The following is a 14584-nucleotide window of genomic DNA, read 5'->3' as shown; positions in this document are numbered from 1 at the left end:
AACCACCACATCTGCATTCCATAATCAGTAGTTCCTGAGAGTTCCGGAGGCTACTGTTGTGGGTGTTTCTTGGGCATTAAGAGCATATTTAAATATTTCCTGATTGGTTACTTATGTGTCACATCGACCTGTTGTACAGTTCCAGAACTGTAGCAAGAAAATAATAATTTATTTCATCTCACTACCTTTTTACTTCATTTGATGCTTTTCAATTTCTGGGAAATGAAAAACTGTTTGTTCTCTATTCATCTTCTTAATGACGTCCAATTGCGTAGAATGGTAGAATCATGAAGTGGTTTGGACTGGTAAGGGGCCCTATTTACAGCACGTTTCTTAAGTTTGCACAGCTTCTCAGCTGTGCCTTCCACAACGTTGGGCTCACCTTACACCTTAATGGTCTGGCATATGTCAGTGTTAAACTCGTGCTGCCCTGCAGTGCTATTGAACGGTGATGGGCTTAGAACGAGGTGCAACAGATGCATGTCTGCATTCTGCTTTGTATGCTGTTTGTACATAGAAGGCTGAGCACTTCAAGCACTGTGTTGTAATGAAACTTGATTATTGCTACTTCAGGGCTTGCAATGCAAACTTATAAACTGTTTCTGCTGCACAGCTTTCATTCTTCTCTAGCAATTAATTGTTTTCTACTCTGATCTCCTTGAGGAGATTGGGGTATTTCCCAAGTGATCAAGTTCTGTATGAAACAGAATTTAACATATAAAGAAGATATATCAACATCTTACAGTTTCCCAGAGGTTGTAATGCACAGTTTAACTTAGAGCATACCTTTAGCTGCATCTGGCAAATGATTCTATTAATTGTGGCTGGAGAGACTGCTACAATAAGTTTTAGCTAGAAGGCTGTGACAAGGCTGGGAACAAAGCAGAGCATTTTAGGCCATTACCAAAGGGCAGGTTTGTACAGTTCCATCTGTGCTTGGTTAGGGCTTCCTCATGTTTACTCATCCATCCTCTCCTGTTGGAGTAGTGTTTATTGGAGATATCTGTAGACCAGGACAGGCCGAGATGCTCTGTGGCTGTGGATATGCTACACACCTTATGGAAGGATTCCTCATAGCACTGTGTTTTTCCCAGCTGCATTTAGAGCTAAATTCTCATGTGTTTCTGCTAGTTTTCTCCTTAATGACTGTTTCCACTACGTCACTGTGCAGGTGCATACTAGCTGTAGGTGTGACCTGGTGAGCAGCTTCACCTACCGAGGGATGGGAGGCCTAGGTGTACTGCTGCAGAGTGGAGTGCCTAAATGAGCATCTTATCCTTGTGTTACTGCAAGAGCAGTCTCCCCCATCCCTCATCTGGACTTTCTGTACAGTAAGGTATTGCATTTCCTTCTTCCATCCTCAGGGTCAGTGTTGCTCTGCATTATTTCAACCTTGGTTTACAGGGTGCCTCTGCTTGGAGTTGCTGCATCCCCTCAACCCCTTACAGATAACAGTTGTAAACCAGCAGAAGAGGAGAGAGTGATGCAGTTGCTGTCACTTTTCCCACTGATACTCAGAGCTCTATTAGAGGCAGTGAAAGATGATACATTTTATTCTTACATAGGACAGCAGCAGAGATATTCAGGCAGACCCTGTGCAGCCCTGAGAAAATGCTGCTGTCCTAGTTGTGATTACTCCTTTTCTTTGCTAAACAAGGATTTTGTGAAAATGATGGCTTTACTACTGGAAGAATTAGTTTTGTTCTTGGAGAATACAAGTTATGACCCAAATGCAGTCTTTGCATTCCCAAGCCTTGAAGTTTCAGTATTCTGCATTTTTTCTTCCATTGCAAAGCCATAGGAACAACTGCTTTTCCTAACAGGCCAGTCTAAACAAGTTTAATACACAGGATGCATAGTAAAATGCTTCAAGCAAGATGATGAATAAGTAAATTAATACTGCTTTCACTTCTTTTTAAGTATCTGCATATAGTGCACAAAAGCATTTTAATTTGTAAATATCTTTCAAGTTTCTGAAACCAGAAATGTGAGAACAAATTAGTCAAATGCAGTGCAATTCTATTGACAGCAGCCTTCCTTGTTTTCTGAGGCTGCTCTGTTGAGCATTCCTTTGTTGTCTGCAGGCATGGTGTTACGAGTGTTGCTTGTTTTTGACAAATAATACAATTTTACCACACATCTTCACAGGGAAATCTTCACACTCTTTCTGTATTGTCTCCATTGTACTTGCTCATGAACATCTGACCACGTATGGTGTGTTGTGCATCAAGTAGATAGTATTAATGGAGGAGTAGAGAGAGAGCAAAGAATCAATTTATCTGTGCGAGTTGATTGCTGATGATTCGTTAGTAACTTAATGAACACTGTGTGAATGTTAAGCTGTTTAAATATTATTTCTCTGACTGAGCTTTTGTTAAACAAAGATATCTTGTTATTTCAGGTTGCAGTTGTTAAAATGAAGTGTACAGAGCGCATTTATGCGATGAAAATTCTAAATAAATGGGAAATGCTCAAAAGGGCAGAGGTAAGTAATACATTTCTCTAATGTGGAGAATTTTTAAAATAGCATAAGGAAAATTACATTGATACTCTTCCAGATTAGGAAGAATTATTTCATGAGCATAGGAGCTAAATTCTTTTTTCTTTTTTTCCTAAGCTGTTTTAATTCAATCAGGTCTGACAGTCCCTTCCAGGCATCTGTTGTTCTCAGCATTACTGTGTATTCATTTAGCAGACAGTCTGCCCTAGTTCTTACCCTGAATTTATTGGCCAGATTTTTGTTTACAGTGAAGGCAAGTTAAAGACTACAGGAAAGCTGAGATTGGTGCTACTATGGCATTCATAGCTGTATACAAATGCATTATGAAAGGTTCTTTTTTCTCTTGCGTTCTGAAAGCATATATATTAAGGAGCTTTGCATCCTTCAGTTCGTAACAGGATTTAGATAGCTGGTAAAACTGTAACTAAATACTCGGGAACCACAGATTCAAATTGTAAAACAAACATGTTAAGAGGGTAAGCCTATTTAAAAAGGAGTATTTTTGATGAAAGGAGATGTACATAGTCACAACAAATTACATAAATGGGAATGTGTACTTCATAGGTGAGGAAAGGACCTGTTATGCTGTAAGTGGCCTATACCTAGAATACCTACTCTTACACTGCAGAGGAAAAACCTTATGGCAAAAGTACTACATAAATTAGCAGTTAAATGAGCAATAGAATTGATGGGGAAATATATGTAATGCATCACAACTTGCAGCAGTTCTGTTAAGGGACAGAGGTGAGGGGCTTTCTGAAGACTAAGCCTACTGACCCTTCCCTGTCCTATTCTTCTGCCCCCATCCTGATGCCTCCCCTCTCCCTAACCCACCCTTCCCAGTCTCTCCCTTCCTTTCAGTGAGTCAGTTCCATCTCTTTTCCTGTGAATAAATCCCTTGCCTCTCGTTAAGCCCCCTCACACTGCACTGGGCTGATTTAGTCACACTCTGTCCATCAGCTCTCCTCCACAGGCAGCGGCAGCCGCTGCTGCTCCACTCTCCTTGGAGCTGTCAGTAGAACTGTGCTCCAGGCTGTCTGCATCAATGGTTAGTTGAGTGTCTTTGTGGGGGAAATTCAGTGTCATTTCTATGCAGACTTCAGTGGGATGAATTCTTTGCTGAGTCTAGAATTTGTTTAAATCCTAAGGTGCTTTCTGGGGACTCCCAAACTCTGATGTAAATACAACCATGCAGGCTTAGTTCAGTCATTTTTAAAGTGACCTAATTAAGAGATTTAGCTAAATAGCTGAAGCATTAGAGATATCCTGAGGAGAGAAATCTTTACAAATTGTTGTCTTCATATTCCATGACAAAATCCTCCTACACCTGTTAGGCAAGCGAGAGCTGAAAGAGGGTTGTCTATCAAGAAAGAGCTACAAGGAGCAGTAGTTCTCCCAGTGCGTTTGGGATGAGTTACAGTCCAGCTGAGTCCTCTTTCCACTGATTTCCCTATCTATGCAGAACTGTAAAGGCAGCTGTCTGCTTTGCTGTGCCTCTTTGTCATTTCCTGTTCTCATGGTTTGGCTTTCCTGGGTAAGCAAGAGGTTGTAACCTGCATATCAAGTTCATAAAGCATTTGGGAAATGAGAAATTCACTAATGTGGTAAAACTTGTTAATTTTTAAAATGAAACCTGCAGGTATACAGTAGCTTCCTAAGTGGGCAGTTCCACTGAAAAGCAGACTTGAAGCATTTTATTATCCACTCTATGAGTGGTCTAAGAAACATTCTTACCCTGGTTTATGTAATAGAAGCATTGTGTGACATTAAACATAGAAGAAAGTTATATAAATAGTGCTAATTTGTGCACTGGCTGCAAGAAAAAACATATGGTTGGAAGCTACTAAAGGACAGCAATGATTAGTGACTATCAGCTGACATCCCTAGGTGGGCTGTAAGAAAAAAAATAGGCATGCTGTTTGCGTTGATGGTGAGGAGTATTCGTATTCATTGTTCTGACAACAAAATGTGTAGTCTTTTAGTGTGTTACTGCTCACAGTTCCAAATCCTGACTAGCTAATGAGGTAGCCTGACATGCTTTTTCAAGGTGTTGTCTCAAGACGGTCATGGTAGGTGGATGGTTGGACTAGATGATTGTAGTGGTCCTTTCCAACCAAAATCATTCTGTGATGTTTTGAGCTAGTGTCAGGTGAAAAGGATAGTTTGAAACTTAGAATTCATGATGCAAACTGTTCTGAAGCATACTGGTTTAGAAGTGTTGGTAATATTCCCTCGCTGTTTGAGCTTGCGCAGTGAACTGGATCAACAAACGGATGTCTTTGAAAATAAACAAAATAGCTCTGTGTGCTGGCAGCCACCCCAGGCAGCTGTGCCAGAACAACCGAGAGCTGCTGGGCTGTGGTGCTGGGGCTGGGGATTGCATTGCTTGGGACTGCTCCTGCTGCCAGGCTTTTTTTTTAGAGTGGTACTTTGGCCTTGTTTGTAAACATGAAAATCACTCAGTTAACATTTAATTATAATTTACATCTCTTTGCATCAATAATTACTGACTTGACAGTTTGACCCCAGTATGGAGCTTTTCAGTAGAACTATAAATTGATTTTTGCTTCCTTATGGGGAGAATTACAGTTGAGATAGTTTATAAGATGCGATCAATATATGGTGAGGCTTCAGCTTCCTAGGAATATTCTTCCACAGTACATTTTCTAAGACATCTGGACAATTGGCAGTGACAAAAAATCAATTCTTATCCTGAACCCGAAACCTGAATCTGCAACTACTGGGTGTTGTAATAATTGCTTTCAGAATGGAGAGCAGTGAAAGGATCTGCGTCTTGATAATACTGATCCAATAAAAACATTTTTCTTTTTTCTTCAGAGGACTCTCGGAGGTTATGAAAGGTGGTTTTATGTAAATATACTAAGAAAACCTGCTACACAGGGCTTGCTTCTCTGAAGGTTGCTATGTGAAGTAAAGATTCTTGAAATTGAAAATGTATTGTACTGGGCCAAGATAAGACATAAATAGTAAATTTTGTTCATTTCCCTATAGTATGTTTGCAAGGTCTATAGCTCGAAGTGCAATGTAAGAAAAGAATATGAAAGAAAGTATATTTTCACGTAGGTCTTTTTCAGAAGAACCATACTTACAGTAACAAGTTATAATTTTCCTAATATTGTTCCATAGTATATTTTTAAAAGATTTAGTGTTAGCTTGAACTGGTTTTTGGGTTTTCTTTTTGCTGTTTTGTTTTTACTTTTTTTTTTTAATGTCACAGTCAGAATTAGTGTGACTGAATCCCTAACTACAAGCCTGCAGAGATTCCTTGGCATATCACTTGTCACTAATGAATTAGAGGCCTCTGTTCAGCAATTTTAAATAATCCCATAAAACTTCCATATGTATTCATCCTGTGAAAACTACTTGTTGATGTTGACAATGGCTTTTTCCCTTCACTTCCTTTAGACAGCTTGTTTCCGAGAAGAGAGAAATGTCTTGGTGAATGGAGATTGCCAGTGGATTACTACATTGCACTATGCCTTTCAAGATGAGAACTATTTGGTATGTTTGATTCATCAGCAAATAAAAGCTTTATGTTATGAAAGAACTTTATTTTTTGTATACTTAAGTGTATTGGTGCAATAAATCAGTCCACCTCATGCCTTGCAGCTGTGTTTTGGCATTCTTGTTTTCTCCTTGAAGAAAAACTTCAAAGGATTGACTGTAAATGTAAGAGAGTGAGAAAGTCATGTAGTACTACAGTCTGCAGAGGTTTAGCTAAGCACTTTTTTAACTGATCTACTCTTGCATAAATGTATCATGCTTAAGTTTGGTTTTGGACAACATTGCAACTAATTAACTTAGGGGAGATGTTAACACAGTGAAAATAAGAACTGTTTTAATACTAAAGTTTCAAATTCAAGACTTTGTTTAAAAATGGCAAAATTAATTTAACATTTTATTTTAAAAGCGGTGATTAAATTGTTATCTTTAATAGATTCAGGAAAAAGTATTTCAGTGAAATGCTTTTGTAACCAGCAGATTGGTCATCCGAAGTGATGGCTACTGGAAAATTGTGAGTTACTGTAACATACAAACTGTATTTAGCTTTATCACAGAGATCAGGAATGTGCTGGTCGGGGTTATAAACAAGAAATGAGCTTATTGATGAAAACTTTCCAATGAGTTCAGGAACTAAGCATAAAAAAGTCAGATCATACTCAAAATTTTTCAGAGATGCTAGTTTTACCATCATCTTAAAAGTATTTTCACAATGACAAGCACATCAAGTCTCTAGGTGCTCAATTACAGTCTTATTTCCATTTTATTAATACTTTGTGATAGACCCACATTTTCCACCTCTCAAAATCCAGTTATCTGTGGAACTGCCTCAGGAAGATTGCTCATAAATTCAAGTTCCCTCAGAATCAAACAGCCTTCAGACTTTTATAAAAATAACTCAAGATACTGTAATGTAATATTTCCAAGCAGCATCTGAAAATGGGGCTAAGATTTTTTTTTTTTTACCTGTAGTAACAGAAAGGAATAGTAATGACAGTGGAGGGAGAGATACAGTATTGCTAATACCATTTTATGAAAACCCGCTCCAAGTAAGCTGTAACAGTGTAATACATTTCCCCAAGTTCCCAAAGGCATGTAGATGTTGAAGTTTCACTTGACAGCAGAGTTTATACAGCTAACGTTTAATTTAAGATCCAGAATTTAGAAAGCAACAACTCTGCCTGGCAGCTGAAGTCAGCAGATTGCCATCTTGCCTGAGGTCTGGTACTGCATGTGCTGAGATGCTAACTTCCAATTTGGTCTGTTACTCAGCATCCATCTCATGTAAATGTCTGGTACTAACAGATGAAGTGTATGTGCATTTTAGTTACTCTATTGTAAACGATGTTTGAAGAAAAAGGCAAGTTGACAAAACACATCAGGAAGTAGCTTTCATCCAGAAAGTGGGCTCTGGTCCAGGTTCTCTTCCATGCTGTCTTACTGGTTAGCTTGTCCAGGACTGAAAGATCTCTGTTCAGACCTCTGCTCATCTTAAGTTTATAGCTGTATTTTTCCACATCTCAAGAGAGTGCTGCCACATTACAGAACCTGTTCAGTTTGGCTTTACTTTTCAGCTTTGCTACTCATCCTTACTCTTGTGTAATGGACCACAAATCTAAGAAGAAAATGAGAACAGACACCAGAGCTTGGGTTGCTAATCCTTCTGGAAGGGAAAGCTCTTGATTCTTTTTATCTTCTCCCATTGATATTTGTGCATTATAGCTCATGATTCTTACACGCAAAACCAGAGAGGTGTCTTCCCACACCTAGGGCTTTACCATCTTCCCCTGGCTGCATGAAGTAAGTCTTCAGAATGAGACAAATAATGATAATATATTAAGACACGAAAGCAGTAATGCCATTGGAGTCTCTAGAAATAGTTGGGGTTTTCTTTCCTCTCTTTAGTAGCAGTAGAGCATGTGATGAAGCTTGAAACACAGAGTTCTACAAAACGTATTTGTTCTAGAGTTTGATTTTCTGGTTCTGCTCATCTACTTTTTAAATGTGGTAGTTTTTTCTGAACAGCCAGCTCTTAAACGACATTATGTAGAAGTGTTAGTGTGCCTTTTTCTGGTTCCTAGAAAGTTTTTTGCAGAGACAATATGAGTCAAGGTGGATTAAGTAAGCCTTTGGTTATTCTACTGAAGTAGGTAGTGGGTAGGTAAAGCTTAGTCTGTACATCTGAAACACATATGTGACCTGAAGTTCATAATCTAAATTTAAATCTGTGAGTTTTACCAGGAATTCAAGGATAAATACTTTCTTTCTTATTCATTACAAAAGATCTGTATTTTTCTGTTGCCAGCCTCTTTAAGTTTCCTTAAGAGTATTTTGACATCTTTTTTTTTTTTCCCCTTTGATCTCCAACCACCCTCCCTGTTTGATGTAACCACTTCCCAGGAAGAAATGCAATATGTCTAAATTTAAGTGTCATAATACCTTTATTTTAACACTACATAAAGAGAGAAGTGCCTCTGGACAAGAAGATAGTTGTGGGGAAGATGATTAATAAAATTTGACTTTCTTGTAGAAGAGGTCTCAAATGTTCCCCTGTACCAGGAGCCTCATTTTGTGGGTCAAATGAGTTCTCACTGCCCTATGAACTCTGTGGGAACTGAGAAGTGCATTACCGTGTCTTCCTGACAAGCAGTCTATTTCAGCTCCCACAGAAGGCTCTGTAAACTCTCTTAACCTTACTTTTGAAAGAAAATAGCATGATACAATATTCATTTTAGATCACTTCTGGTTCCCGTCTGTAGCTTTTCATTTCCAAACGTAATTGTTGTGTTCATGCTGTGTTCCAACAAACATTTAAAACTCCTTATTGGATTATGTAATACACGCTGGTTGCTTTCAACATAATCTGATAGTCAAATTTCATGATTTAAGCTATAATGAAATGCAGAAAAATATCAAAATGTAGGCCTTCTCAAATCCTCTTCTAAGCCAAAAGATAGTGAGGAAATAGTGTTCCATCCTGGGAATCATGGAACAAAAATTATGCTTTGAGTGGTGCCCTGGATTTAGATGTGTATTGCTGTTTTTCCATCTATAAAACAGAGATTAGGTTATTTTCTAACAAGTCTGAGTCCTTTACTTTCACATGATGCCATATCCATGTTGGTACTTTCCAGAGATAAAATAATGGTTGATTGGCCTTGGAGGCAATTTACTTTTTCATTGAAATACATTTATGACCAAGAACGTGAACGTTTGATTTCTTAAATTTTCAAGTGCTGTAGTGCCTCTGGCATGACAGCATTTCTGACTTATGAGCAATCCCTTCCATGGTGTCATGGAGCTCCTGCCAGCTCTGTTGTGCATCAGTGATGTGGCATGTGTCAAGATGAGCGCTTGATGATACTGATGTACTAAGTTCCACTTTTGGAACCACTAGTAGTTTTGAAATGTACCAAGGCTAAAATTTGTAATGAAATGTTTGTTTTAAACTAAGCTGCATCCATCTGTTGAGCACTAATGCCTTCCAGAAAAGTTTTTAGTGAAATTTTAATAAAAAGTGTTTGAAAGAAGCAAGGATTGTTACTTAGTGCTTCTGTTAAGAGCTTCCTTCAGCAAATGGTTTATGTAATATAAATATCCAACATTCAAATGCATAGTTCCTCAAATTTTAGCACCTGATAATAGACGTGCAATTCAGGCAAAAAGCCACCTGCAAAACTAAACCTTAAAATGTTAATCCTTATTGTTTTCCAGTCTGTAAGAATTCTATTCTGCAAGTGATATCAAGTATTTTCTGTTCATATATAATATAACACTGAAGTTCTCTTACAAATTCCTATTTTTAATTTCTTTTTCTTCTTGTCTGGAAATTTTCAGTTTTAGGACTGATGACCTACTTAAATTTTTTGTGATATTAGATTTTTCTTTCCACTGTGCATCGTTGAAGTGAAGATCGAAGGGACAGAATGATTTTTTATCATTAACATTATTGTTTCAGCAGTTAACTGATGAACTTCATGTCTTTTTCTTAACAACTGCGTCTCAGTGTGTAATTGCTTTATTTCTCCCTTTTCAGTATCTAGTGATGGACTACTATGTTGGTGGTGACTTGCTGACGCTTCTCAGTAAGTTTGAAGACAAACTTCCTGAAGATATGGCAAGGTTCTACATTGGTGAAATGGTGCTTGCAATACATTCCATACATGAGCTACATTATGTGCATAGGTAAAATGCCATCTTACTTTTGAAAAATACATATGCAGTTATATTAAATTAATTCTAAAGATATTGCTACAAATACAGATGGTGAGCCACGGGATGCTACTGCGGGCACATGCTTACTGTATGATGAATAATAATTACGTAAGCTATATAATATTTTAGTTACCAAGTTTTGATGGATTCGTATTAGAAACAGTGGCATTTATATGACTAACTTCTTGGTAGAGCTTTTAGTTTTAATTATGCTTCTTAAATTATTCTCAATTTGCTTCATGAATATTTATCTACAGTTGTCCAAACCAGCATAGACATTTGAAACAATTTGAATTCTCTGCAAATGTTTAAATGCAAAATGTATTCCCTGTAAGCCCGTAATAACGGTGAATCTGCTTACCTGAGCTGATCTTCAGATGGAAGAGGATGGTTTTTGGTAATGAGTGGATCTGTTTAATTGTGCCTACATGTAGGAAGTATATTCCAGACCAGTACCTACAATCGTGTAACTCAGATTGTAACATTTAAGAATATAACATTCCTTACTCTGCGTAGGAGGAAATAGGCCAGGAAGGTGTATTTCTATTTTGGGTTACCTCTTGGAGTGTCTATTTCAGAAAAGCTGTTAGTGGTGCAGGGGAGACATTTGGTAAATATTTTGTTATTTCAAGATTCTTGATTGAGTGGAAATCCCTATCCTTTACTTCATTTTTAGATTTAACAATTACGTATGATAGAAAAATTAGAAAGCAAAATGATAGTAATACTGGAAATCCTTGTGGGATTATATTATACATTGCATATGACCTTAGAGCTTGATTTCAGTAACCAAGAAGTTAGAAAATGCAAGCTGCAAGAGTAATGATGGTTTTCAGTTGTGTGAATATTGCTTTTGGCTATGCAAGCACGTTCATGATGGGTAGCTGAAGTCAGTGCTCAGGAGAAGTGGGCTTTAGGCTAACATTTTATCTCACTTGGCTGGTAGGTTTTGACTTCAATCGCTTTACAGTGAAATATAGACAGTAGTACTCTTGTGGGTAAATATGGGCAATATGTGGGGATTTTGAAATTGTATGTGTTTGGAGAAACTCACCAGAGGCACCACTGCACCATTTCCGAGGAAGGTGGCTGCCTAACTGACCAACTGACTACAACTTTGAGTGGGATTGAATGAATGCCTCTTGCAGCAATAGGAATAAATTTTTCTGAGACCAAAACATGGGTGAATGTCCAAGAAATTACTGCTTGGCAACTGCAGTGGATTAGGAAGAAGAATGATTGTTCTGGAGAGGATTTCAAGGGCCATTTGAAGGCTTATATGACCTGTTAGCTGTAGATAGGAAACAGTGGAGCTCAGAGATGAGGCATTAAGCCTTTCTGAACAGAAGCAGTGTTCCCTTAGGCAAGCAAGAGCTGCATGCAAAACAGAAAAGTAGAGATGTGTTGGATGAGATTGGCTCATGCTTCCAGGGGCACTGTGAATGGTGTTATTTAAAAACCAACAAAAAAAATGTGCACAGTTGTGTATAAGCTTCCATAGTCGTCTGCTCTTACTGAGCTTGACTCTTATGGGACTGTAAGAGAATCTGGAAAGCACTTAGAACTGTAATAGTATAGAATAAATTTAACAATGGAAAATTATTGACGAGGTTTTTGGGAAAGGAAAATGAAATAACCTAGTATTCTGGGTTAGCAAATATATATATATTTTTCACTCTAAGAAGTAAATATGCCTTTAATTTTTGTTGACAGGCATAGATAAACATTCTTATTTTGCCTTAATACTGCTAATGAGCAGCAGTATTAGTGAAGCGTCAGTAATAAATTTGAAATCATTAGCTCTTGGTTAAAAAGTAGTCATTTCAGTCTGTGTTGGAAAAATTTATAAGTTTGGCAGGATTTCTATACATATTAGGATTGTTTGTTAAACCTTTCTTAATGTTTTTCATGAGTTTTCTCAAGTATGAAGTATGGGAATAAGCAACCTAAAAAGCAGACATTCTCAGCTCCAACTTCTGTGTAACAAGGTGACATTTGAAACTGCCTATTTGAAAAGCAATTCAGTGTTGTGGTGCAACAAGATTGCATGTAAAACACATATTTAATAATAATATAGAATATTATTTGAATTAATATGGTGTCTAGAAAAAATAGATTTATTGGTTTGTTTGGGTTGGCTTTTTTTTTTTTTTTTGCTAGTTTGAATAATATTTCAGAAGGTGTTGGTGAAATGCTGGCGTGTTAGGAGTTGATTCTGAGCAGTGTTGACTAAGGAATGGGAAGGACACTGGTATGAGTTGGCCTGCAAGACTTGATTGGTCTAGTTTTTAGTCTGCAGAATTGGTGCATCATTGAGTTACTTCTGTCTTCTCTACTTGTTTCTCTCTCCTCTTCTCCTTGCACCTTCCTAACATACTGGCTAGGTGCTCTTAAAATAATGCTGGCTATTTTGAGGCTATTAATTAGTATTTATGTATAGAGAGAGAATATGCATCAAGATTGTTTTATTAAATTGGGTGTTGTAGGCCATCTTTTGTGAATTTGAGTACAAACTGGCGAAAGAAAATGTGATTGTTTTGACTAAATTCAATTAACATGCTCTTATTAAAGTCCTTTTTGGCTGCCTTCCTGGTACCAAAACTAATATCAAGTAAAGAGCTACAGTGAAATGGGAATCTTAGTTCAATGTCATTTAATAATCTCAGTATGCAGAATGCCATTTACAACCTGCTATATACACATATCAGTAGGAATGACATGTTTTGACCCTTGAGACTTTCTCCTGTTATTGTTTCCTGCTGAAATGGCATTGTCCTGGTCCCAGAGCCAGGAGAATGCAGAGATTTCTAGAGTAACTGCTGCATGTTTGTAGGAGGGAAAAGTTCTTAGGTACCCATGGAAGCTAATGTGATGTGCAGTTACTATATAGAAAAATGATCTGTAATAGCAAGTGGAGAATACAGGCCAGCAGAAATGCTGGACAGAGTTTAGAGAAGCAGTGAAAAATCTCAAATAGAAAGCTATAGGTTGATCATAAATCAAACAAAAAAAACCCCATTACCTTACCTACCAAGATTACGTTTTCTTTGCTTTTTCTCTTGCCTCCAAAAGCATATTGCGATGCGTACAATCTTGATCTAATGTTGATGAAGTAGACTGCCTATCTGTTCTGTTCTCTGACTCACTGTAATTTTTCTACTTGGTTATTTGACCAGAGTTCAACTTTGAGCTGAAAGTCCAGTATAGTCATAAGTTTCAGTGATACAAGGCAGTGTTTTAAGTTTGGCAGATGGAGAGAGTCATATATAGTACAATAAAAAAAGGTTGCATCACTGTATAACCAACATAAATTTCTTTGTTATTTTGATGGAATCTGATGTAATCTTTACAAGCAGAGCTCATACTATATATTTAATTTTTTCAATTCTTTTTGTCATACAGGGATATAAAGCCTGATAATGTACTTTTGGACATGAATGGCCATATACGACTGGCAGACTTTGGGTCCTGTCTGAAAATGAGTGAAGATGGCACAGTATGTATGAAGCAGAATTATATTGGGTCACTGGTAGTGGGATCTTTTAAGTGAGTTCCTGGTCCTGACACTATTAAATGTATTAAACTATTATAAACTTTTACTGTAAGCTTTTTGACATTGTAAAAATTGAGGGAAATGTTCAACACATATATAAGAAATAATTTTTGAGATCTTCATTTCCTGGTATATATTGTCCAGCAGTTTTGGCACAAACTCAGGTCTTGGTGGCATTCTGTAGTCTTAAAATGTCTGTCAAGAATTTACCACCTTAAAAACAAAATGAATTGGAAGGAGCTGTTGTAACTCCACGTGAACCCTTAAAGTGTGTGAGAGATTATAGTTGCTCCTCCTCTGCCCCGATGGTTGAAGCTTTCCTACTACATGGACACAAGGAAATTAATTATCTATTCCCTACATTGCATCCACAATTAGGCTACATAGGCATTAAACCAATTTCAAACCTAATGAAAGTAGGATGCTACTTGCCCTGTAAACTTGTTTTGCTATTTTCTGATGAAATTGTAAACTGAAACTCAAGCACAGAATTCAAACTGCCTGCTTATTAATTTTTCGTTTCAATTTCTTGCAAACAGTTGCAGTTGTAAAGTGTAAAAGCATGTGTACACACAGGCAAAACATTTTCTTAGCTTTTTGATAACAGGTGTAACTATTTGGAGGTTTTATTGTGTACAAATTAAAATATAGACTTCGTTACTTTCTTAATACATTCTTTGTTTCATTGCTGTGATTTTTTTTTTTTTATAATTAACTTTCTTTTCTAAAATCATGTACTGATGTCTCTGTCAGAAATACTAAAACATGAGTAGGAATGTTGCTGTAGAGATCCT

At 37.2% G+C, this 14584-nt stretch overlaps 1 protein-coding gene across 4 annotated transcripts in view; it reads left to right on the top strand.

Moving 5' to 3' along the window:
• Positions 1-14584, top strand: part of CDC42BPB (CDC42 binding protein kinase beta) — an 87102-nt gene that overhangs the window by 32876 nt on the left and 39642 nt on the right. For all 4 annotated transcript variants that reach the window (XM_090141677.1, XM_031592956.2, XM_031592954.2 and 1 more), the window contains exons 3-6: positions 2402-2485; positions 5927-6022; positions 10059-10207; positions 13640-13733. In XM_090141677.1, coding sequence (XP_089997803.1) covers positions 2402-2485; positions 5927-6022; positions 10059-10207; positions 13640-13733 — 423 coding nt within the window. The remainder of the gene's footprint in view (positions 1-2401; positions 2486-5926; positions 6023-10058; positions 10208-13639; positions 13734-14584) is intronic.

The sequence above is a fragment of the Phasianus colchicus genome, chromosome 5, assembly GCF_987193195.1.
Source record: "Phasianus colchicus chromosome 5, bPhaCol1.hap1.1, whole genome shotgun sequence".
Taxonomy (NCBI): domain Eukaryota; kingdom Metazoa; phylum Chordata; class Aves; order Galliformes; family Phasianidae; genus Phasianus; species Phasianus colchicus.
This window is presented reverse-complemented; position numbering and strand designations above follow the sequence as displayed.